A 21,979-nucleotide genomic window follows, 5' to 3' on the forward strand; every position below is an offset into this window, starting at 1 on the left:
CGGAGTTAGAAAGGAGATATAAACAATTTAAGGATCTACAAGAAGGCAAGAATTGCGGAGGAGACGACAGTCAGACCCAAGACAACCTGGCCGGAGGTGATGACCCCCTTGTTATTGACGAGCTTAACCATATCCCAAATAAGGTGACGGACACCGTTGAAAGCGTGGAATGTGAAGGGAGTGGCCAAGATGAACTTAGCGGCGATCTTGACCACGACGGGCAGAGCACCGAACGCGCCGGCAAGAGCGGTCGTAGAAACGGGCAGGCCAGCAGCGTAGGCGAGCATCCAAATGTAAAAAGTGCCGCCAAGAGCAATACCGGTCAAACGGTGAAGACCGGACAGAATCCAAGTGATCTGGGGCTTGTAGATGGCCAACTCGGGGGACAGAGGACGGTTCTTGCGTTGAGAGACAAGCTTATCCTGGACCTGCTCAGCGTTGAGACGCTCATAGGAGACGTTACGGACCTGGGTGAACATCATGGGAACAGTGCGGAGCGCGGGGCGGATCATGATAGACCGCATGCACAGGTTGGTACCGACTTGTCTACGGAGAGCGAGCATTGGAGATGGGAGGACCAATAGAACCGTTGGTAATCGAAAAAGAGCCGGGCGTCAGATGACTAATAGGCAGAGAAAATCCAAGACGAAATCTGGGGCTTGTGGGGTGCATATTATAAACCCCAAAAAGAGCCCATTTGGCGCCGTAGAAAGGCCGATATTAAAGGTTCTGCTAGGCAAAGTCTGCTAACGAACGCAGATCCACCAAACCCCGCTGTCTCGTTTTTCGACCCAATTCCCCTACCTTTTTATCCCTGCACCCCACGGATCGAATGCTGACATGGCTCGACCATTCGTTGCTGGCCACCAGGACCAGTTGATGGATGTAGCATATGATTTCTACAGTAAAAGAATGGCGACATGCTCGGCAGACCATACAATTAAAGTTTTTGACAAGGTTGCAGACACATGGCAGCTTTCTGACTCGTGGCGAGCCCACGATGCCGCTGTAGTCAAGTTGTCCTGGGCTGGCCCAGAATATGCCCAGGTTATAGCCTCTGCATCACACGATTGTGTGGTCAAAGTTTGGGAAGAAGACACAAGCGAGACGCCAGGCTCGGGAAAACGCTGGAAACGCAAGTACACGATCTCGGATTACGGCGGACCCCTCTACGATATTGAGTTTGGCTCTAGCTATACTGGGCTGAAGCTGGCGTCAATTGCTTCAGATGGGTATTTGAGGATTCATGAGGCCATGGATCCCAACAACCTTGGCTTCTGGACCCAGACCGCCGAGATTCCTCTTCTTAACCACCCCACGGCAAGACAGCTGCAATCAGCATTTTCTCTATCTTGGGCACGCTCTTTGGCACTAAAGGACTATTTGGCGGTCAGTGTGTTGGAAGATGCGTTTATTTATTGCAGAAACGAAGCTGGCAAGTACGTTCGGGTTGCAGAGTTGTCTCAGCACAAGGGATTGATCAGAGATATGCAGTGGGCCCCCAATCTGGGTCGTAGTTACAACATGATTGCGACTGCATGCAAAGATGGATACCTTCGCTTGTTCAAAGTTACCAGAGTCCCTGGAAATGGTGAAGAACAAACTCTAAATATCGATCTTGTCCACGAAAGTGCAGATCATAATGGCGAGGTTTGGCGAGTAGCCTGGAACCTCACAGGCACTGTATTATCTTCTACGGGCGACGACGGAAAAATCCGATTCTGGAAAAGTACGTATACGGGCCAATTTCAAAATGCGGCTGTAGTAACTAGTGAACAGCGCCAAAGAGAAGGTGCAGTTCAGATATAAAAAAGATTATGTAGACATTTTTTCTCTTTTGGGAGTTTACAATGAAAATTGCAGTAGCCTGCCTGGACTCTGGCAGCGTGAAAGAAGTGACGTTTACAAAAGATGTAGACACTTCTGATCCGAATTCGCCACAGCCGTCGATCGAGACGTTTGTTGGCATCAAGGGCGACCCCGTTCTACGAATGATCAACACAGAGTACGGTATTGTTCTTTGTCGCAAGCGAGGCGCGGTTGTGCTGGTAAATGACGACTTTGAAGTGATTAGAGAGCTCGCAAACTTGGATAATGTTATTGGTCTCGAACTTGTAAAAGAAAAGGTTGTGCTTGTATCTGCCCAAGGCCAAGGGTTGGTTGTTGATCTGCATTCAGGCAGCCGGATCAGCGAATTCAGGTTGCGCCAAGACTTGACTACGTTTGCCATGCACCCTAAAGATAACACGATTTTCCTGAGCTCTGGTCTACAGCAATTGCCCAATGTTTTCCGTTTGGACTTGGCCTCGGGAGAACTAGAAGAACTCTGGCTCGCAAAGAACCCCAAAAACAACCGTTTCGATCTCAAAGAAGAGAACTTGGTAACCGCTGCCGCTTTTCTTCCTACCGACGAACAGTTTGTTTTCGTCACAGTAACAAAGCATGGTAAACTTCGAGTATATGATACGAGGCACGGCGGACGTCCCATTCAACAGGTCGAGGTCTCCAAGTGTGCGCTAAAGGCTGTTGCTGCCGCAAGCACTAACTCGGTAATTGTGGCAGACTCACAGGCGAAAATGGGACTTTGGCAAATCTCTGCCAATGGAAGGCTCCTTGGATACTATAAGGGTATCAATGGTTCTACCTGGACGGTGCAGACGCGGGGCCGTTTCGTAGCCGCTGGCGGTCTCGACAGGTACCTGAGGGTATATGAGACTTCTAATAGAGCTCCTGCTGGTAAAATTTATGTTGGTGAAGAAATATCCGCTCTGGTATTCCTTCAAGATGAGGATGAGAAGCGGAGGGCTGATGAAGATGAGCTATGGTACGAGTTGGAGATGGCATCTAAAGTACAAAAAATCCACGACGAGGACACCGATAATGAAGAAGACGAAGAGGTGTTTGTTGGTTTCCAAGATTAATTATTCCTTTAATGGCTTATCTTTGTGATGCTGTTTATACTTTGCCTTTGGTGGAGGCTTACGCTTCGGTTTTTCGGTCGCCTCAGGCTTTGTTTTGGATTCCCCTGGTTGTGCTTGGGGCTCGGGCGTGGGCGACGCTTTGATTCCGAAATCCGCATCCCATGCTAGTTTAGCTTTTCGTTTGGGATCTCGCTGAACCATGACGGCCCAACCTTCTAGTTGTTCGTCTGTCCAGTCAAACTTTTTCTTGAGTTGTTCGCGATTTTTAGTTTTCCGAGACTCCTTGTCAAATAGCTTTGGGTCTCTAGTAAATGCATCATATAGCATTTTGTCTTGCTCCAACAAACGACGGTCTGCTGCAGACAGGGATTCTTGGGCCACACCCATATCATCATCAGGATCCTCGTCGAGGTATTCCAAGGCCATTTGCAACGTTCTTTGCTTGGTGTTTGGCCCGTTCTTTTCAGCCTTGTCGAGCAAGATGTATTTTGGTTTTGATTTGGATCTGCCGGTGATTTGTGACGGGTCATCCAATAGCTTTTGAGTAACCTCCTCGAGAGATGCAGATTCAAGTAGTTCGTTAGCTCTGATAATTTTAAGATCAGGAAATAATGACAACAGTGTTTGTGCAGATGCGGACGCCATATGAGATTTGGCAACACACACAATAATACGGGCATTTTCAGTTTTCGTGCCTTTGATGGTGCGCACAAACTCTGGAGTGATGATTTCGCTGAATTGGGTGGTGAATACTAGACTAAGAGCTTTGTCCAGATCCTGAATTGCGGGTTGTTGAGCAAGGTGCAGCAAAATTTTATGGAACTTGGGCTTGTAAATTGGCGGGAGATGCTTTAAAAACTCAGTAACTTTGCCGCTATTCAACAGGCCATACACCATGACAATGTCCCAAACAATTTCCATCGAGGGATTGACGAGAACGTTGTATTCAAAAGTCAGAATATACACTGCCTTTCTGAGCTGAGCCGAAGCAGAGATCCGCGGATCAGACGATGCTTGACGAATATAGTCTTGGGTGAATTTTTCAGCATAATCGAGGTTCCCTTTGTTTATGTCTTCGGCCAGCCTGCTGGCCATGAGATCTAGAGCGTTTTCAAGCAAGCCCTTTGCCGCCAACTGCTCAACAATTGACGGTTTTGGAAACTGCATCAACCCGCCGTTTGTCATAAGGGTTTGTCAACCTGGAGGAGACCGATTTCGGCACCACCTATAAAGAGTCACATTTTGGATTTCTATTGAGCTAATGGCAACAGACGCCAGTGGACTTGTGGGATTCGCTGCTGGCATGCTCTCTGGGGCTACAAAGCTGGTGGTAGGCCACCCGTTCGATACAATCAAGGTCAGAATGCAAACCAACACCTCGTTCAAGGGACCCCTCGACTGTTTATGGACAACGGTTAAAAATGAGGGTGTGAAAGGTCTATACAAAGGTGCCACTCCGCCTTTGGTAGGGTGGACGATTATGGATAGCGTTATGCTCGGATCACTCCATAACTATCGCATGTGTTTGAAATGCATGATCTGGCCCGACTCCCCTGAGCTACCGTTTACAGGCAAAGTTGTCGCCGGTGTGTTGGCCGGCTGGACCGTAAGTTTTGTTGCAGCACCGATTGAACACGTTAAGGCTCTTTTGCAAGTGCAGTACAACTCAGGAAGCAAAAAGTACAATGGCCCCATAGACTGTGTGACGAAGCTTGTACAGCAGAAAGGTGTCTTTGGAGGTCTTTACCATGGTTTATTTGCTACAATGCTTTTCCGCACGAATTTTTGCTTCTGGTGGGGCTCGTATGATCTGATCACCAAGTGGTTCGAGCGTAACACAAACATGTCGTCCGCCTCGATCAATTTCTGGGCCGGTGGACTTTCGGGTACAGTCTTCTGGGCCACTGCGTACCCTTCAGATATTGTGAAACAGCAAATCATGTGTGACGACGTTGCCAATCCCAAGTACAAGACATGGATGGAAGCATGCAAGGCAGTATACAAGCGAGGCGGTGCGCGGGCGTACTTCCGAGGCTTTTTACCGTCAATTCTGCGATCTTTCCCAGTAAACGCTAGCGCACTCGCAGTCTTTGAGGCGACTCTACGGGTGCTGAAACCAAGCGAGCCAGCCAAGGTACCGCTGCAGGCGGCCGAGGTTATAGCCGACCCAATGGATTGAACACATTAATATTAGTACATAAATAAATTAGCCTTCATTTTCAGCCGTGGTTTCCCAAGGCTTGGGGCGAGGGGGCGCCCGAGACTCGGAACCGCTCTTGGGGCCCAGAACGGTATCTGGAATATCAACAATACCCGGCACTTGTTTGTTGTGAACGAGCAGGTCCACAACCTGCTCATAGCTCAAGTCGACACTGGCACTCTCAACTTTCTCGTTATCTGCCATGTTCGGGTAACACCGGAGAAGATTAATAATTTACCCCAGATTTCACAGTGATAGAAAGCCTCGGCACGAGATTCTCCATGTGTGGTTGATTAGTCAGGTCGGTGTGATTATGCAGCGCGGGGGTTTAAATACCACTTTCATATTTTCCAACCCCCGCTTTTTACGAAAAAAAGATGTCTCAAAACGATAACGTTGCTCATGCTCTGTCTGGTGCCGGTGGCGGTGCCCTGGCAATGGTCGTCACGTATCCACTGATTACGCTGTCGACCCGGGCCCAGACAGAGTCGCGCAAAGAGAAGACCGGCAAGAAGGTGTCCGCAGTTGACGCAGCCAAGGCCATCGTTCAGCGCGAGGGTATCTCTGGGCTCTACGCAGGCCTGGACTCGGCTCTCTTTGGTATCACTATTACCAATTTCATCTATTACTACTTCTACGAGGGCACCAAGAACCTGTACGAGGCGCCGGCTGGCCAACTGACCACCCTGCAATCCATGTCAGCAGGTGCCATTGCTGGCGCAGCTACGTGTATCTTCACCAACCCCATCTGGGTGGTGAACACCCGCATGACCGTGCGTGACGGTAGCGCCCAGCCTTCCACTTTGGCCACTGTCAAGGACATTTATGAGCGCGATGGCCTCAAGGCGTTCTTCTCTGGCCTGGGCCCTGCATTGGTTTTGGTCATTAATCCCGTTTTGCAGTACACCATTTTTGAGCAGCTGCGCAATGCTGTCGAGAAGAATCGCAAAATGACTTCCATCGACGCCTTTTTCATCGGTGCCCTGGGTAAGATCATCGCCACAAGCGTCACCTACCCCTACATCACCCTCAAGGCTCGTTTGCAGCTGCGCCGCAAGGACAATACCGCGTCTTCGAGTCTGATTCAGGGCATTAAAGACATTGTTGCCCGTGACGGTTTGGCCGGCCTGTACGGTGGCCTGACCACCAAGGTCCTACAGTCCGCCCTCACATCCGCCTTCCTGTTCTTCTTCAAGGAGCAGCTTTATGCTATTGCCATTGCTATTTTGGCTATTTTACGTCGTACTAAGTAAGTCACGAATTAAGTTTATGTTCTCTTTGTGCTGGGGGGGCCGGTTAAAACCATCTGATCAACAAACACGTGCCCCATATATTGACAATGAAAAAGAGTAGTGTTGCCGCAAACAGCTGTGGGTAAAACGTAGATACTCCCAAGAATTCCAATTGGAAGCCGTAATGGAGCCACATTCCCTGGGCTCCTACCCATAATGCTGCAAACACGTATTTGATCACCCCAGCCTTTTTTAGAGACGGCACGTAAAACGGTAACAAAACAAGGTACCAAAGGAAATACTGAGACGTACAAACCTTGTTGAAAGCCACAAAAGCAAACGTCTGTACAAACATAGTTTTTGCAATGTCCCGGCGGGCAAACACCAGGGGTAAAAGCACCCCCGAGAGGAAAAGCTGAGGAACAAATGCCCAGCTCTCGAAACGAGGAGCAGACGCTGGATCTGCAGATGCATAGTATAGTACTGTGGCATACGGGCTGAAGTTGTGACGGTGGTCGATCCGAGTCAGATGGTGTAGCCATGAATGTTGCAAATAGTCGCTGCCGTAGATGGCATACATGAGCCCCGTGAGGCCAGCAAAACTGACGAGCGTACCGAGCGCGAACTGCAGCCGGGCTCTGTTAATGAATTTGAGCGGGTGTAACGGACCCAATGCCCAAATAATCGTAGGGACATATATGATGGGGTAAATTTTGAAGTGGATGGCGAGACCAGCGCCACATCCAGCATGCCAGTAGCGTTTTTCGTATACAGCCCAGAGCATGTATATGATCATCGCCCCCAGGAGCCCTTCCGATGAGCCGCGTGTGCTGATCACGGCAACCATAGGGTTGAGCAGCCATAGCGATGAAAAAATGCACGCGTCCCTGCTTGAAATATGCTGCCGTCGAAAAATCTGCAGCATCAGGTAGCCGGCGACAAGATCACCAAGCATAAATAAAATCTTTCCAAAACAAAAAAGCCAAACAGTGGGCACCAAAAGCCAAGAAAGGAGCGGCGTATATCTGTAGGTCTCTCTAAAGTAGGGGCTTAGCCCTGAGTACACAAACTGCGCCGCATCTGTGAACACCATATAGTCAACATCTGTGAATTTGGGTAGCATGTTAGCGTCCTGGTATAGCCCCCATGCGAAAAACCCCGCCCGGAGAACTACAGCGAGAACCAACACAGTCGCTGGACTCCACATGATCAGTCAGCGAGTATTCCAAGGCTGAGCGACACTAAACGAGATCGAGAACCCCCAGATCTATAGATAGAGTTGTAATTGCGCTTTTAGCGGCAAGGTGTGCTCTTGCGTTCGTGCATAATGCTTCTTTTAATTTTTTAGATATATTACATTTGTGCAGTGTCTCTGGATCCGGTGGGACTTGTTGAGTTCGTGACCTCTATTAACCGGATATGGGTTCTCTGATCCTTTGCTCGCGGTTTATTGTTACGAGCCCGATGATGGGTAGCACAAGCCTGGGTGCACCGGCCCGTATTATTTTCCATGTACATTATTCAAAACGCGTTTGCCTGTAGCTGTCGCTCCTGTAAAGCCAGCTGAAGGCCGATGCTGTGAAATGGCGGCAATTCCATAAAGTACAAGGCGCCTGCCGAATGCTTTTGAATCCTCAAAAGTAACTGGCCCACTGCATCCCGCACATCTGCGTACGGGTGGTAAATACCCAGCACCAAATAATAAATCGAATTTGTAACGGCCAAGAACTGGGTGATGTCAACAACGTCGTTGATGTGTTTGCACAATAACTGGTATATAGTGGCTGATGTCTCTGCACTCAGGTCTCCGTGGCGAAGAACACCATAGTGATATCGCAGATCAACAACAGGCTTGTGGGCCTGCGGCCAAGTGTCGAGTGCGGTTGTGGTCAGGAAATGTTCAAAACTTTGGGACTGTTTCCATGCATTCTCTATAGAGAAATACGTTTGTTCAAACAGCAATTGCTCCTGCTCCTCGGTCCAGCAGTATCCATAGCCGGGGATATATGCTTCCCATATATCTCCTCGCAAGCTGGCTTGGTACAGCAGCATCTCACGGCCAAGGGCTCGAAGCAGACTAGTTGTATAACGGACAACATGTTCTCTCATGTCATGCTCTGGCAGTGTGATGGCCTCTTGTGTCTCTCGGATAAATGCCGAATCTATGCACAACAGAGGACTCGAGCCCATGTCACATTTGGCATTCAAATGTAGGCTCGCATGATCAACATCTACCACAACATCCCACGAGCCGGGCAATGTCTCGACTCCGATCAAAAATGGAGCTGGTAAGTCTGCCGCTGTCGGCAAGTATGGATAGGTCCAACGATGGGTATCAAGTAGGCCTGCGGCACCACCGAGGAAACTTATGGCCAGAACTAACTCGCATAACTGGCAGGCAGACATTGATTCACCCTTGGGCACAACGATTCGCTTGCCGGTGAGCATTGCAAGCCACAGAGCGATTATTGCCGGTGTGGTCTTGCCGTAGGGCGTGATTTCCGGGTGAGATCCGTGAACTTTGAACCTCAACAACCGTTTGACTAGGTTCAAAACGGAAAACTCACCAGCATTATGATATTCAAGGTCAGTAGGAATCTTGACTAGGTACTGCTTGTTCCGGAACGTTGTTCCTGCAATGTAGAAATGGGTATCTGCTGGTTGCCCTGCTGGTCCCTGCGAGGCGTAATAATCGCAGAACAGACTCTTTTGGGCATTCATTTGCAGAATCCTTTTTTCGCAGTGGGTGAACAGCGGCATTTGCCGGGTGTTGATACCGTGGATAGCGTGATAAACTTCAGCCAGTAGACCAGGTGCAGGATCCTGCGCATAGATGCGGCTGGCATCTGCGAGCAGAGGTTTGAGCACGGCATAAAATGGCTCTCGAGTAACCACCGCTAAGGAGTAGACGTCTTTTCTGCCACTTTCATGACGTATGCTACGAATCGTATTGTACAAAAAGTACTTGGTGGCTGATTTCGACTGGGTGTACGAGAACTCCTGCCCGCTTCGATACAGCGTTCCTACCGTCCAGTCCTCGCTCAAGTTTGTATGAGGGAACAGCGATTGCAAGAATTCGTCCGATTCAAAGAAATCCACCCTCTCGTTTGGGTATATTTCACAGGTGCATGGGCTTTTGTCACGACTCGACGCAAGCACATACTTGATTCTCATAATCAGTAAGCGAGGTTTGAGTACCGCGAGCGGGGGCTTCTAAGTCGCCCTGCCGATGGTGCTTTTTTTTATCAAATTAATCAATATATAACCAAACTGAAAAAATCCCTCTTCATACATGTGCCCACCTCTTCACCCGATAGTCTAAAGGCCTTGGGAGGCTGGCTTATCTCACCACCTCGCCTCAACATGAACGCAACTGTGGACAAAAGCTTGGACGAGATTATCTCGACAAACGGCAGCAACAAAAAGTCTGTGCGCCGGAAGCAGGCTGGTATTCGCAAGAGTGCGCTGTCTCGCAAGAAGGCAACGGTCAAGGGCGGTGCGAGCCCGAAAGCGGCCAAGGTCGCGGCTGCCGCGGCCAAGAACGGCAGCGGAAAGAAGGTCGCCGCCTCGGCCGCCGCTGCTGCCGCTCAGGATCTGACGCAGTACGCTACCCGTATCATTATTTCCAACATGCCCAAGGACGTGAACGAGAGCCAGGTCGAGAAGTTCTTCAAGTCGGAACTTGGGCATGTGTCCAAGGTGGTTGCCAGCTACAACGCACGTGGCGTGCGAACTGGCCAGTTCACCATCACTTTCACCAAGGATGGTTTGGCTGCAAAGGCTATGGAACGTTTTAATGGCACTGTGATCGACAACGGAGCTGCCAAAATGAAGGTCGAGATCGTGTTTGACCAGAGCGCAAAGCCCCTGGCCCAGCGTCTTTCTCTTAAGCCCGCTGCCGATAGTGCAAAACCTGCCACTGATGGCCAGCGCTCCCAAAAGAAGCGGCTCCGTGTCAAACAGAAGAACGCTGCCGCGGCCGCGACTGGCGTGGCCAACTCTACTTCGGACAAAAAGGCAGACGCCAAGCCCAAGAACGACCGTCGCCGTAGTAAGGGCCGCCGCACCAAGACCACTGAGGAGCTTGATGCAGAAATGGCAGACTACTTTGCCGGTGGTGAGCCTGCTGCCGACATCATTTCCTAGTCGTTTTTTTTTTGTACCCGCGTTTTGAGTTGAATATAGTTTATATCGGTTTTAATCTTATACTGTTTAGTTGACGTTGATAATTTTACTGATCGTATGAATGCAAATATAAATAGTTTATACTGTGAGGAAGCGGCGTCCCAGGCGTTTGATTTCGTAGCGGCCGTCGCCAATGACGCGGAGAAGCGGGTCAAAGTACGAGGACAGCGAGTCGGAAAACTGGGGGGTGCCAATGGCTGTCAAGGTCTGAGCGCCCGGTGCATGCTTCCATGTGAGACTTTGTGAATGCGAGTTGTATGAAAAAGTGCCCGAGGAGGTGGTCACGGCAAGCTTCTGGCGGTAGTGATATTCAGGAAGGAAAATCGACGTGACTAGGTTTTCAGGGTCGCTGCCAGCGCCGGTAATAGAGATAGTGAATGCAGCCTTGTACAGATCAAAGCTGTAGCTTTCAAGTTTTCCGGCAACAGTGATGGGCGTAGCACGGATCACCGCAGGCGCGGCCCTCACACCGGCAGACTTATCAATAATCGAAGTTGCCGGTAGCTTTTCCCGGGCCTTGAAGAGCCGTCGCTTCGAAGACTGGCTCCCGGTAGAAGACATTGAGACCACCGAGTGGCCACGAGGCCGGTTTTGCACATCGCGTCGGTAATCGTCACTGGACCAGATAGACAAGTCTTCACCGTTCCAGAAATCGCCATGCTCGTGGCTGTTGCAAGCAGCGTATGTCCACAAGCAATGGTGCATTTTATTGCTCTCAAGAGCCCAATGATTGCAATCCATTGCACGAACCTGGTTATCGTACTGGCCAGTGGCAAATGCCTGCTTGTCCTCGAGATCGTAGGGAATGCCAATCTCAGACATGAGGCAAGGGATCTCACCCAACCGGCGTCGTCCCTCTTCCTTGATATAGGCGAGCTGTTGAATGAAAGAGTTACGGATAGCACTGGATCCAATACGAACGGCTAGCGCAGGGTTTGAGTACTTGTTACGCAGAACACCGACTGCATCAACGTTCATCGCTCGCCATCGCTTCAGCATCAGAGTCATGCCATCGTAGTAGTGGGGGGTGTAGATGGTACGCTTTTTGTCAACAGGGATGTTCATTTGCACCAGATGGGGTGGTGCCATATTGACTGGGCTCTGCATGAACATGAACCAATTCTCATTGATTGGCTGCATTCTAGCGACAAACTCTTGCCAGTGCTTCACGTAGTAAACCTCAATGAATGCGTGCTCTTCAGGGAGCTTTATGCCTTCCGATGTGGTCAAGAAATAGTCGGGTTTGAGTAGTTTTTGGCTGGCACTGTCGTAGATACCATGGTGCTCCCAGATGCATCCCTCCCAGTTTCTTGTCCACCCGTGCTGTTTATTGATTGCAGCTTGGTCTTCAGGAGAAAACCAAGTACCCTTGTTGGGATATACTTCCCGAGGGCCATCGCAGCGCGTTCCAATGCTGGTGAACCGGAAAAAGTCACAAGTTTGGGGGGTGCCCTGACCTAGCAGCATGGCCCTGAATGGGGTGGGCATGCGACCAAGCTTGACATGGCCCGGATGAGAAGGAAACTTGTTCAGATGCTCATATCCAATAAGACCATGACCAGGTTCATTGAGAGATTCCCAACCTAGTAACGAATTACCCAGAGTTGCGTCATTCACTCGTTTGGCGAAATGCTCAAGGGCATTAAAGTAATGCTCAGAAAGGTAAGTTCCGACATTTACTCCATTAACTTTCGCATTCGGAGCAAAATCCTCGCCGCCAAAAAATACCGTAAACATGGTCAAACTGACGAGTCTGTGGTAATTTGATGCCCACAGCATTTTTTGGCGATGGGACGCATCCTTGTGATACAGCATGGCTGCTTGAGTATCCTCAAACTGCTTGGGATCAAATCCTAGCAAGTGGAGGGTCCATAACGGAGCACCGCTTCCACCAGAATGGCGAGACCAGACGTCTTGGTGGGGATCCATAAACAAATAGAAGCCGTAGTCTCTGGCTTTTTGCAGCACTTTTATGGTATAGTCAATGTACGCTTCATCGTACTTGCCTGGCCCTTCATGTTCCAAAGCGTCCCAGGTATAAATATATCTCAGACAGTTGAATCCCAGGTCACGGAGTCTTTGGAAGTGGGTGTCGGCCTCGTCCAAAGGAACCGGCGAGTCAACAAAAGAATCTGAATCCGGATGGTACGGGAATTTTGCATCACCAGCAAAGTTAATGCCTCGCAGGAAAACCTCTCTGCCAAACTCGTCTTTGATCACACCATCCTCGAGACAGAGTTTAGGCAATGATACGGTTTCCGATGGGGGTGTGGAGGATTCACGAGTGGGCGGTGTAGACCCACTGTCCATGGATGATAAGGAAGTGGCTGACATTCTACTCTTGCGCAACCCGGTTAGTATTTGTGGTTAAACAACAAGTAAGTTTATAAAAATACCCCTTTTACGACTAATCTCTTTTTTGCATGCAGGCGCGGCTTCTGGGTGCGGGGTTCTGCTGCATGATAGAGGGGTATGCATAGGCGTGCAAAGACGGCAGAACGAAAAGCATAGATCGGAGCGGTTTTATTGCCAGTTTGACCGCGCTCTCGGATCAATCTGAGCTGTCACATGAACGCTAATTAGCTTATATGCCATGCTGTGAGTAGTATAGTGTATAGGGGCGACTTTGTTCTGTGGGGTCGCAGACAGACACAGAGCCCGTCTGCAGAGGGCTGATTGGGAGAGAGCGAAGCGTATGCACATGGGTTTGACAGTAAATCAGCTCGCGAGGGCGGTGGAGGAACGGATCGGCGGTTCCTGCGTAATAGAGCGCTGGGCAGCCTGGCCAGGCTGCACAAGAACTGTCGAAGGCTCCTTGGGTCGAATAGCGGAGGAAGTTGGCGGTGATTGGTGATCACGGGGTTCGGCGCTCAAGCACAGTCCGTGCATACTTGATATCGTGAGCGCCCGAAATTGACCGCCATGGAGGCATCACTGTTTGCTCCGCCGGGATATCGAGGGCCCGCAGCAGAGCATCAAAAAAGATCTTGTAGGCGTCCGCGGAAAAGTGCAGGCCGTCAGGAACCAGCCCGTCGACACTGATCTCGCCCGTGTAGTCTGCATCCCCGGGCATGGCAGCATTGTAGTCAGACACCCCTAGGCTTTTGTAGATTTCGCTAGCAAGGTCAACGAACGGAATCCCAAGGTCGTTGGCCACCCTGCGGCATGCACGGCCGTAATTGAACAGGCTGTGGTTGGTGCGCAGACCGGGCTCCTGGGCCGGGTTTTTCTCATCCATGATCGCTGTGCCGACGAGAACTACCTTGGACGTGAACTGGGCAGCAACCTCGGCCATGTGCTGAAGATTGGCCTGGTACTGCTCGACGCTGACGTGCTGTAGGGAGCCCTGTGCGGCAGCATCGTTGGTGCCAAGAAAAATCACGACTGCAGCTATTTTCCCCGGTCCCACACCTTCGAGGACAGGCTGTAGCATGTCCTTGCACCACTCTGTATTGTACCCCGAGAAGCCGCGCACAAGGATGTCCAGCTGCCGCTGGTAGTGGTTCATGAGACAGGGGGTGAGACCGCCGTCGCCAACTGAAAACTGGATCAGCGAGTCGCCAAACAGCACAATTTTGTCGTACGCTAGCATGGCCGATCGATCGGTTGGGTAAGTGTATAAAACGGATCAATGCCGCTCGGTGTGCGCAGGTATTCCGAGCCCAGCAGAGGATCCGGTTTGAAAGCACTGACTAAGAAGATAAAGCCAACTCAAATTTGGCGCTGAATTTTATCTTTCCATCACCATGTGGTTGACAGATATCCAGAGTAAGTTTGATTTTTTTCTTTTACGGCGCCCATAGGTTGGCCGGACATGAACTAACCTAGAATGCGGTGCTGCGCTGACCTCCATTGGCGTCATCTTTTTCATGCTCGGCATAGTTTTCTTCTTCAACGCGCGTCTTCTCGCGTTTGGCAACCTGTTGTTTTTGGCAGGCATCTTTCTACTTATTGGAACACAAAAGGCAGTTGCATTCTTCACGTCGCCACATAAAATTAAAGGCACGGTCTGTTTTGGCACAGGGATCATTCTCATTCTGTTCAAGTGGGCGTTTGTCGGCTTCGCGGTCGAGGTCCTGGGCATTCTCGCGCTGTTTGGCAGCTTTTTCGGCGTGATCCTCAGCTTCCTCCGCCAACTGCCCATAATTGGTCCTTTCTTATCCTCGCCGGCCGTCGCACCCTTCCTCGACCGGACGGCAAACATCCAGGTGCTGCCCGTTTAGGGATCTTTTTGGTCGCACAACCACTCTCTTGATTTTGTTCAAGTTGCATGCTACATACAATTTAATAATTGACGCTAATCAAATAGTCGGCCATGGCCTCAACCACCTGCGTAGCCTCGCCGGGCACAGTGGGGGGAGAGTAGTGAGCAAGCAGGATGGCCTGCTTGGTGCGCACAGCAATGACACCAGTGTCATCGTGTTTACCGTAGATACTGCGGTCGTCAGAACGCAATAAAAAGTATTTTTGGCCGTTAACGTACAGACCGTGTTCTTGAAGAGCCGACGGGTCGTCAAAGCTCTTGGAGATCTTGGTAATTTCGTCTGCAGAGACATTGAAGTTGGCGCTCGACGCCCACACAGAGTCTCCGGCACGAGAGTACAATGCCGCCTGATCAACCTTACTAGAGCTCAGCAAATTGTCAACATAGGCTTGCCACGACATGACGAGTTTTGGGTTAGTAAAAGAGAGGAGGAGGGCAAGGGCGTTGTTCCTCATATATTTTCGATTGGCTGCACGAGCGTAGAGCGAGCCCCGTTGACGGACAGCGGTGGCATAAAGTTAGATACGGGCGGATTGGGAGGCCGGAATTTCCCAGAGAAACACAAAAGGAGGCGAAGACAGTCTTGGCGAAATGAAAAAAAATATATCAACTCAGTTGATTTCGGGGATCGAACCCGAGACCTTAAGATTTGCAATCTCACGCTCTACCACTGAGCTAAACCAACGTGGGTTTAGGATAGTTGACTTCGGGGGTCGAACCCGAGACCTTGAGATTTGCAATCTCACGCTCTACCACTGAGCTAAGCCAACACTCACGCGTAAAAACTCCGCTAACCCGCTTATATACCATTGCTGACTTTGTATTTCATTTTCGTCAGTTCGCCCCCTTTGCCATCGTATCTAACTCTGTCGAGACGTTTTATCAAACCTCCTGCAGTCAAACCTTTGCGAATCCAAGTGGACCCAAACCTTTGTCCGGGGTATCCCCCTGTAGCGCCCCGAGTGCCTCGAGAAGTCTGGACCGCACCCGCAGCCCAAGTTCTCGCTTCAGCCGCCCTTCGCTCCGGGCCTGCAATGCTTTCCTTCTACTTTGAGCGCCCAATGTGCAATGCCAATTCGATATTCTTAGTCACCGTTACCGTGACGTGGCCCGGTACTTGAAGGTTAGTCAAGCGCGAATTACCCCTCGACTTCTAATTTCCACTGCGAGACCGCCCATTGAAAACTTAAGCTAATAAAATGGCCGGTGTTCGCTTTCTTGACATAGTCAAGCCATTTGCCCCGTATCTCCCTGAGGTTACGGGCCCCAAGCGTAAAATCGCTTTCAACCAAAAGATTATGTGGACTGCCGTGGTGCTCATGATTTTCCTGGTCATGAGCGAGATGCCTTTGTACGGTATTGTTTCTGCCGACACCAGCGACCCGCTGCTGTGGTTGCGTATGATGCTCGCGTCGAACCGCGGTACTCTCATGGAGCTGGGTATCACGCCAATCATGACCTCTGCCATGGTGTTCCAGCTCCTGTCGGGAACGGGACTGGTGCAGATCGACACAAACGACAAAGCCGATAGAGAGCTTTTGCAGGCCTCGCAGAAAATGCTGGCCATCATTTTGTCGTTTGGCCAGGCCACCGTGTATGTCATGACCGGTATGTATGGTCCGTCCGCTTCTTTGGGATGGGGCGTGTGCCTGCTGCTCATTTTGCAGCTGGTTGTTGCTAGCATCATTGTCATTCTGCTGGACGAGCTCCTCCAGAAGGGCTATGGCCTGGGATCGGGCATTTCGCTGTTTGTAGCCACCAACGTGTGCGAGCAGGTGGTCTGGAAAGCGTTTTCTCCCAACACCATCAACTCCGGTCGGGGCTACGAGTTTGAGGGCGCCGTCGTCGAGTTTGTTTACCGCATGAGCACTGGACGCAGCAAGTGGACTGCCTTGGTCGACTCGTTCTCGCGCACCAGCAACCCCAACATGTCCCAGGTGGTTATCACGGCGATTGTATTCCTGGTTATTGTCTACCTGCAGACTCTGAAACTGGATTTGCCCGTGCGAAGCATCAAGACCCGCGGTCCCCTGGGCACGTTCCCGGTCCGCCTGTTTTACACGTCCAACACCCCCATCATGTTGCAGAACGCGTTGACTTCCAACTTGTTTATGATCTCCCAGATGATTTTCACTCGTTTCCCCGAGTCTTTGTTTTCGCGCATCATTGGTACCTGGGACACCCGTCCCCTGACTGGTCAACTGTACGCTGTCGGCGGCATTGCCTACTACATGCAGCCCCCGCAGAGTTTCCGTGAGGTCGTCACTGATCCGTTGCAGCTGATTGTCTACGTCTGCTACGTCGTGGCCACCTGTGCGGTGTTTTCCAAGACGTGGGTTGACATCTCCGGTACCTCTCCCAAGGACGTTGCCCGCCAGTTCAAGGACCAGGGCATTGCGATTGCCACCGTCCGCGAGGGCTCGACTTATCGCGAGCTCAAGAAAATCATTCCTATTGCCGCCGCTCTCGGTGGTGTTTTTATTGGCCTGATTGCCGTTGTCAGCGATCTCGTTGGCACCCTAGGCTCTGGAACCGGTATTCTGCTTGCCGCGACCACTATTTACGGTTACTATGAGGCTGCCTTGAAGGAAGGTGGATTCGTTGATTTCTAAATATACAGTTTTAGCGATATAAAAAAAACCATGTAACCCATGCAACTGCCGTATGCAATGTGTTTTGATAGCATACGCATTGGGGTCGGCGTAGATCTGTGACTGCACTTTGGGAGCGGTGTAGGGTCCCCCACAAAGACTTTCTCGGGAACAAAAAGCCACTGCTCTATTCCCGGGTATTTTTCTAAACACCAACCTAATTTATACGCAAATTCGCTGTCTCCTCGTATTCGAACCCTTACCCGCAGACTTTCCGCTTACCTCACGGCCGGAACGGAGACAAATTCCACCCACCGTTGAAATAATATAAGAATGCCCACGACGCGGAGCCAAGCGCGGGCACAAGAAATGGAAACAGCCAAGACGTCTTCCACGCCCGACAAGAAGACTACCAAGCGTTCTTCGACCCGCAAGACGGGAAAGACCTCGACCGGCGCGTCAGGCGAGTCCAAGTTCGAGTATGATGCCACTGTTTACACCGGCGAGACCGAGTTTGGTGGCTGGGCCGGCAACATGGCAATGATGATTGGGTTCCCGATACTTATGTGGTACATGTTTGTCTGCTACAAGGTCAATGATTGTCAGTTGATGGGTCCCGCGGCTGGCGAATCGGTGGTTGACTTTGTCAAACGCGTCGCCGGTCTGGCATACAAGCACGCTTACCCCACCAAGGAGGCATGGGCCATTGAGGGCGGATACTTTTTGTTCCAGCTTGTTCTCGCTGCGTTTTTGCCGGGCGGTCTTTGGACTGAAGGTGTGTACGTTACTCACCTGGGCAAGCACCTCAAGTACTACTGCAACGCGTTCCAAGCCCTGTACTTCTCGCTGACGACTGTGCTGGTCTTGCACTTTACGGGCCTGTTCGAGCTGCCGACGATTCTTGAGCGCTTTGGCGAGATCATGACCGTGTCCATCATCATTGGTTTCTCGTTCTCGTTCATCATCTTCTTCCAATCCCTCTACCAGAAGACGGCGGTGCGTATGTCGGGCAACTACATCCATGATTTCTTCATGGGTGGGCCTCTGTACCCTCGCTGGGGTATTGTCGACTACAAGCTCTTTTTCGAGGTCCGCCTCCCGTGGTTCACTCTGATCTTCTTGTCCCTGGCGTTGGTCTTACACCAGTATGAGACGTACGGCCAGCCTACCTTCCAGGCCTTGGTTGCCCTTTTGGGCACCTGGCTGTACGGCAATGCCTGCGCCAAGGGTGAGCATTTGATTGTTCCTTCATGGGATATGTTTTACGAAAAGTTCGGCTTCATGCTTATTTTCTGGAACATTTCCGGTGTGCCGTTCACGTATTGCTACAATACGCTCTACATGTACTCCCATGACCCCAAGGACTATGATATCCCCACTTGGTCCAAGTGGACAATCTTGGTTGTGCTTGTGCTTGCCCACTTTTTCTTTGACACTGCAAACGGTCAGAAGAACGGGTTCCGCCTTATGGCTCAAGGCAAGCTTATCAAGCGCAAGGCGTTCCCGGTCTGGCCCTATACCCACATCGAGAACCCCAAGTTTATTCAGTGCAAGAATGGCAGCCGTCTTTTGACAGATGGCTGGTTTGTTTATGCCCACAAGGCTCACTACACTGCAGACTTTATCCAGAACCTCTGCTGGGCCCTTATCACAGGCTTTAATTCGCCTTTGCCTTACTTCTACCCGGTATTCTTCTTCTTCATGATCCTGCACCGCTGCGATCGTGACATGAAGAAGTGTGCTGCCAAGTATGGCGACGATTGGGTCGAGTACCGCAAGCGTTGCCCGTACATTTTTATTCCCTATGTGTTTTAGTGACTTTAAAGTTTTAAATAATCAGTGTTTTCTACGCTTCGACTTTTGGCCCGATCCTTTGGGCCGCCGCTTGTTGCCGCTTCCGTCCTGCAAAAAGCCCCAGTCTTCACCAAAGAACGACTTGGACATGGCATCTCGCTGGCGTTGGCGAGCATCGCGGCGAGCTTGCTTGGAAGACACGTTCTGAATGCGGGTAAAGTTGTCTTCTTCGTAGGTTTGCACCTCGCGGGTCTTGCGGCGGTCTTTGTCGGTGCTCATGCCACCACGGCCATGGTCCTGAATAGTGGTACCGATAGATGGTTCGGCAATAGGAGCATCTTGAGTATCTTGGATATATTCCTCCATGGTAAAGTCCCGGCGGCGGGATTTACGATCCTTGGAGAACTGTGTAGTGGCTGCGATTTTAGGAACCCGGTACTTTTTGGTCGTCTCTTCGTCGTCGCTCTCGTCGTCGCTCTTGGACTGCAGCTGATTTACGTTCGGTCTGAAGCTCGTCAAGTCATCCTCACTGTCGCTGTCCTGCTCGGCCTCGACCTCTGCAGTTTCCAGTGATTTTCGATATGCGCGGAGGGCTTTATCAACCTGATAAGAGATCTTTGCCTCCAGGCCCTTAATACCCTTTTCCAAAGTTACTCGTTGCTCGATAGTGCGTTTAATACTACTTTCGAGTTCCGATTGAGTCTCCTCGCCCAAGGATCGCTTGATTTGGCCGGCAATGATCAAAGCGATGTTGTTGATGTATGACAAAAGGGCGTCGTTTTTCAGAGCAAACAGGGAGATGCCGTTATCGCACTCTTGGATATCTTCCTTTTTGACAATTTCGTTGTTTTCCAGGGCTTCAGCGAGCTTTAAAACTCCTTCTGTCAACGATTTTAATGTCGACATTTTTTTCTGGAGGAACAAGAAAAAAAAAATTACATAAACGGAAATTTTTAGGCTGAAATTTTCTTCACACCTGCCATGCCTCAGAACGAATATATTGAGCAACATATCAAGAAATATGGTCGCAGACTAGATCATGAGGAGCGGAAGCGCAAGAAGGAGGCACGTGAGGCGCATCGGGTTGCCAAGGACGCCCAGAACCTGCGAGGATTCCGGGCCAAGATGTTTGCGAAGAAGCGGTACGCAGAGAAGGTGGAGATGAAGAAGAAGATCAAGCAGCACGAGCAATCGAAGGTCAAGGGCGACGGCGAGCCTGCCAATACCGGCGAGGCTCTGCCTGCGTATTTGCTGGACCGTCAGACACCCAACACTGCCAAGGCGCTTTCCACATCCATCAAGCAGAAGCGGCTGGAAAAGGCCGACAAGTTCTCTGTGCCATTGCCCAAAGTGCGAGGTATTTCCGAAGAGGAAATGTTCAAGGCAATCAAGAGCGGTAAACGGCAGAAAAAGAGCTGGAAGCGCATGATCACCAAACACACATTTGTGGGAGAGGGCTTCACGCGACGACCGGTCAAGATGGAACGCATTATCCGGCCCGCAGCACTGCGGCAGAAGAAGGCCAACGTGACGCACCCGGAGCTCGGCGTCACTGTTTCGCTGCCGATTCTGTCTGTGAAAAAGAACCCGCAAAGCCCCATGTACACCCAGCTGGGCGTGTTGACCAAAGGTACGATCATCGAAGTCAACGTCAGCGAGCTCGGGCTGGTTACTGCGGGCGGTAAGGTTGTGTGGGGTAAATATGCACAGATCACGAACGAGCCCGATCGGGATGGAACCGTCAACGCCGTTTTGTTGGTTTAATTTATTCAGTTCTTTCTTTCCATAGATTTAAAACGTGCTACGCCACCTGCAGCTCCCTGCATCGAAACTCCCAACCAGTGCATGAAAATCCTGAAAACATCCGGCTGGGACCAAACCACCTGTCTTTGTCCGCCTCACTTTTGGAATATATCAGTGGAACCGCGAAGAAGCCCACGCCGCGGTAGCAATTTTGACATTCGAGACGCCAACGACACTTAGACGCTGTGAGCCCAGGGTTGTTTGTGTCTGTCTCCGCCTTCCAGCAAAGTCCACGTATGAGTCACAACACACACGAAACCATGTCCTACTACGACTCTATCGGGCTGTTAGCTCTCTGTGACGCCATAGACTCGGTCGAGGGCATTCCCTTCCAGGCCGCGGCGCCGCCGCGGCTGCCCCACGAGCCGATCAACAACGGCAGGCTGAACGTGGCTCTACCGGGGCCGTATCCGCCTGTTTCGCACTCAAAATCCTCGTTTCCGCAACACCCGTTGCTCACACATGTGCCGCCAGCCGCCACGTCCTCGCCGTCAGGCACCATGAGTTACGCGCAGAGCCAGCGGAACGCCTTTTCGCAGTTCTCGGGCCCGGGCCAGCGAGGCGACGGTATGCCTCCAACGCTACTCTCTCAGCGGCCGAATCAAGCGCCAGGCACGCTTTTGGGGCGGTCGAATGCCGACAATTACGGCAACTACCCGGCTCCGCCCGGCGCGTCCTCGGGTCCTCCTCCGGCCAGTTCTTATTCCGCCGCCAGTGGCCCAAGACCGCAAGGTGCACAGAGAATGCCCGTCAGCTCGTCGTCCGCGTCCCCGGCCCCAGCAAGTGGCTCTGGTGCCCAGTACCGCCAAGAGGAGTGCCCGCACTGCGGGCGGCTGTTCAAGGGCCCCAAAGCGTCTACTCACAAACAACAGCACATTCGTCGACTACATCCTAACGACTACACACCAAAACGAGGGGGCAAAAAGCGTGTAACTGATTTATAGAAAAACCTACGTAGTTGCCGGTCGGCGAAATCTGCTTACCTGACT

At 51.1% G+C, this 21,979-nt stretch overlaps 19 protein-coding genes across 19 annotated transcripts; 10 read left to right on the plus strand and 9 right to left on the minus strand.

The window, feature by feature from the left end:
* Window positions 1–35: 35 nt before the first annotated feature.
* On the minus strand, window positions 36–563 carry B9G98_02724 (Succinate dehydrogenase cytochrome B subunit, mitochondrial; the record flags this gene model as incomplete). The annotated part of the gene is made up of 1 exon (XM_024809281.1): window positions 36–563. One exon carries the CDS (start codon window positions 561–563, stop codon window positions 36–38), a length of 528 nt encoding a protein of 175 aa, XP_024665049.1.
* A 277-nt stretch (window positions 564–840) lies between these two features.
* Window positions 841–1,809, plus strand: B9G98_02725 (Nucleoporin SEH1; the record flags this gene model as incomplete). The annotated part of the gene is made up of 1 exon (XM_024809282.1): window positions 841–1,809. The coding sequence occupies one exon, from the start codon at window positions 841–843 to the stop codon at window positions 1,807–1,809; it is 969 nt and encodes a 322-aa protein (XP_024665050.1).
* A 41-nt stretch (window positions 1,810–1,850) lies between these two features.
* On the plus strand, window positions 1,851–2,921 carry B9G98_02726 (Ribosome biogenesis protein NSA1; the record flags this gene model as incomplete). Its single annotated transcript, XM_024809283.1, has 1 exon — window positions 1,851–2,921. The coding sequence occupies one exon, from the start codon at window positions 1,851–1,853 to the stop codon at window positions 2,919–2,921; it is 1,071 nt and encodes a 356-aa protein (XP_024665051.1).
* On the minus strand, window positions 2,922–4,106 carry B9G98_02727 (hypothetical protein; the record flags this gene model as incomplete). Its single annotated transcript, XM_024809284.1, has 1 exon — window positions 2,922–4,106. One exon carries the CDS (start codon window positions 4,104–4,106, stop codon window positions 2,922–2,924), a length of 1,185 nt encoding a protein of 394 aa, XP_024665052.1.
* Window positions 4,107–4,182: 76 nt separating this feature from the next.
* On the plus strand, window positions 4,183–5,100 carry B9G98_02728 (Mitochondrial substrate carrier family protein L; the record flags this gene model as incomplete). Its single annotated transcript, XM_024809285.1, has 1 exon — window positions 4,183–5,100. The coding sequence occupies one exon, from the start codon at window positions 4,183–4,185 to the stop codon at window positions 5,098–5,100; it is 918 nt and encodes a 305-aa protein (XP_024665053.1).
* Window positions 5,101–5,127: 27 nt separating this feature from the next.
* Window positions 5,128–5,404, minus strand: B9G98_02729 (hypothetical protein; the record flags this gene model as incomplete). Its single annotated transcript, XM_024809286.1, has 2 exons — window positions 5,128–5,310; window positions 5,360–5,404. The coding sequence occupies 2 exons, from the start codon at window positions 5,402–5,404 to the stop codon at window positions 5,128–5,130; spliced, it is 228 nt and encodes a 75-aa protein (XP_024665054.1).
* Window positions 5,405–5,498: 94 nt separating this feature from the next.
* Window positions 5,499–6,374, plus strand: B9G98_02730 (Peroxisomal membrane protein PMP47A; the record flags this gene model as incomplete). Its single annotated transcript, XM_024809287.1, has 1 exon — window positions 5,499–6,374. The coding sequence occupies one exon, from the start codon at window positions 5,499–5,501 to the stop codon at window positions 6,372–6,374; it is 876 nt and encodes a 291-aa protein (XP_024665055.1).
* Window positions 6,375–6,417: 43 nt separating this feature from the next.
* On the minus strand, window positions 6,418–7,560 carry B9G98_02731 (GPI mannosyltransferase 1; the record flags this gene model as incomplete). The annotated part of the gene is made up of 1 exon (XM_024809288.1): window positions 6,418–7,560. One exon carries the CDS (start codon window positions 7,558–7,560, stop codon window positions 6,418–6,420), a length of 1,143 nt encoding a protein of 380 aa, XP_024665056.1.
* A 314-nt stretch (window positions 7,561–7,874) lies between these two features.
* B9G98_02732 (Protein mesA) lies at window positions 7,875–9,527 on the minus strand (the record flags this gene model as incomplete). Its single annotated transcript, XM_024809289.1, has 1 exon — window positions 7,875–9,527. One exon carries the CDS (start codon window positions 9,525–9,527, stop codon window positions 7,875–7,877), a length of 1,653 nt encoding a protein of 550 aa, XP_024665057.1.
* A 189-nt stretch (window positions 9,528–9,716) lies between these two features.
* B9G98_02733 (RNA annealing protein YRA1) lies at window positions 9,717–10,499 on the plus strand (the record flags this gene model as incomplete). Its single annotated transcript, XM_024809290.1, has 1 exon — window positions 9,717–10,499. The coding sequence occupies one exon, from the start codon at window positions 9,717–9,719 to the stop codon at window positions 10,497–10,499; it is 783 nt and encodes a 260-aa protein (XP_024665058.1).
* Window positions 10,500–10,616: 117 nt separating this feature from the next.
* Window positions 10,617–12,848, minus strand: B9G98_02734 (hypothetical protein; the record flags this gene model as incomplete). Its single annotated transcript, XM_024809291.1, has 1 exon — window positions 10,617–12,848. One exon carries the CDS (start codon window positions 12,846–12,848, stop codon window positions 10,617–10,619), a length of 2,232 nt encoding a protein of 743 aa, XP_024665059.1.
* Window positions 12,849–13,392: 544 nt separating this feature from the next.
* On the minus strand, window positions 13,393–14,130 carry B9G98_02735 (Isoamyl acetate-hydrolyzing esterase; the record flags this gene model as incomplete). Its single annotated transcript, XM_024809292.1, has 1 exon — window positions 13,393–14,130. The coding sequence occupies one exon, from the start codon at window positions 14,128–14,130 to the stop codon at window positions 13,393–13,395; it is 738 nt and encodes a 245-aa protein (XP_024665060.1).
* A 154-nt stretch (window positions 14,131–14,284) lies between these two features.
* On the plus strand, window positions 14,285–14,761 carry B9G98_02736 (Protein transport protein GOT1; the record flags this gene model as incomplete). The annotated part of the gene is made up of 2 exons (XM_024809293.1): window positions 14,285–14,306; window positions 14,367–14,761. The coding sequence occupies 2 exons, from the start codon at window positions 14,285–14,287 to the stop codon at window positions 14,759–14,761; spliced, it is 417 nt and encodes a 138-aa protein (XP_024665061.1).
* A 61-nt stretch (window positions 14,762–14,822) lies between these two features.
* B9G98_02737 (Profilin) lies at window positions 14,823–15,203 on the minus strand (the record flags this gene model as incomplete). The annotated part of the gene is made up of 1 exon (XM_024809294.1): window positions 14,823–15,203. One exon carries the CDS (start codon window positions 15,201–15,203, stop codon window positions 14,823–14,825), a length of 381 nt encoding a protein of 126 aa, XP_024665062.1.
* Window positions 15,204–16,001: 798 nt separating this feature from the next.
* Window positions 16,002–17,414, plus strand: B9G98_02738 (Protein transport protein SEC61 subunit alpha; the record flags this gene model as incomplete). Its single annotated transcript, XM_024809295.1, has 1 exon — window positions 16,002–17,414. One exon carries the CDS (start codon window positions 16,002–16,004, stop codon window positions 17,412–17,414), a length of 1,413 nt encoding a protein of 470 aa, XP_024665063.1.
* A 348-nt stretch (window positions 17,415–17,762) lies between these two features.
* Window positions 17,763–19,208, plus strand: B9G98_02739 (Delta(24(24(1)))-sterol reductase; the record flags this gene model as incomplete). Its single annotated transcript, XM_024809296.1, has 1 exon — window positions 17,763–19,208. One exon carries the CDS (start codon window positions 17,763–17,765, stop codon window positions 19,206–19,208), a length of 1,446 nt encoding a protein of 481 aa, XP_024665064.1.
* Window positions 19,209–19,229: 21 nt separating this feature from the next.
* Window positions 19,230–20,093, minus strand: B9G98_02740 (U3 small nucleolar ribonucleoprotein LCP5; the record flags this gene model as incomplete). The annotated part of the gene is made up of 1 exon (XM_024809297.1): window positions 19,230–20,093. The coding sequence occupies one exon, from the start codon at window positions 20,091–20,093 to the stop codon at window positions 19,230–19,232; it is 864 nt and encodes a 287-aa protein (XP_024665065.1).
* Window positions 20,094–20,168: 75 nt separating this feature from the next.
* On the plus strand, window positions 20,169–20,951 carry B9G98_02741 (Ribosome biogenesis protein NSA2; the record flags this gene model as incomplete). Its single annotated transcript, XM_024809298.1, has 1 exon — window positions 20,169–20,951. The coding sequence occupies one exon, from the start codon at window positions 20,169–20,171 to the stop codon at window positions 20,949–20,951; it is 783 nt and encodes a 260-aa protein (XP_024665066.1).
* Window positions 20,952–21,226: 275 nt separating this feature from the next.
* Window positions 21,227–21,934, plus strand: B9G98_02742 (hypothetical protein; the record flags this gene model as incomplete). Its single annotated transcript, XM_024809299.1, has 1 exon — window positions 21,227–21,934. The coding sequence occupies one exon, from the start codon at window positions 21,227–21,229 to the stop codon at window positions 21,932–21,934; it is 708 nt and encodes a 235-aa protein (XP_024665067.1).
* Between the last annotated feature and the right edge of the window lie 45 nt (window positions 21,935–21,979).

Source organism: Wickerhamiella sorbophila, assembly GCF_002251995.1.
Source record: "Wickerhamiella sorbophila strain DS02 chromosome Unknown contig3, whole genome shotgun sequence".
Classification (NCBI taxonomy): domain Eukaryota; kingdom Fungi; phylum Ascomycota; class Dipodascomycetes; order Dipodascales; family Trichomonascaceae; genus Wickerhamiella; species Wickerhamiella sorbophila.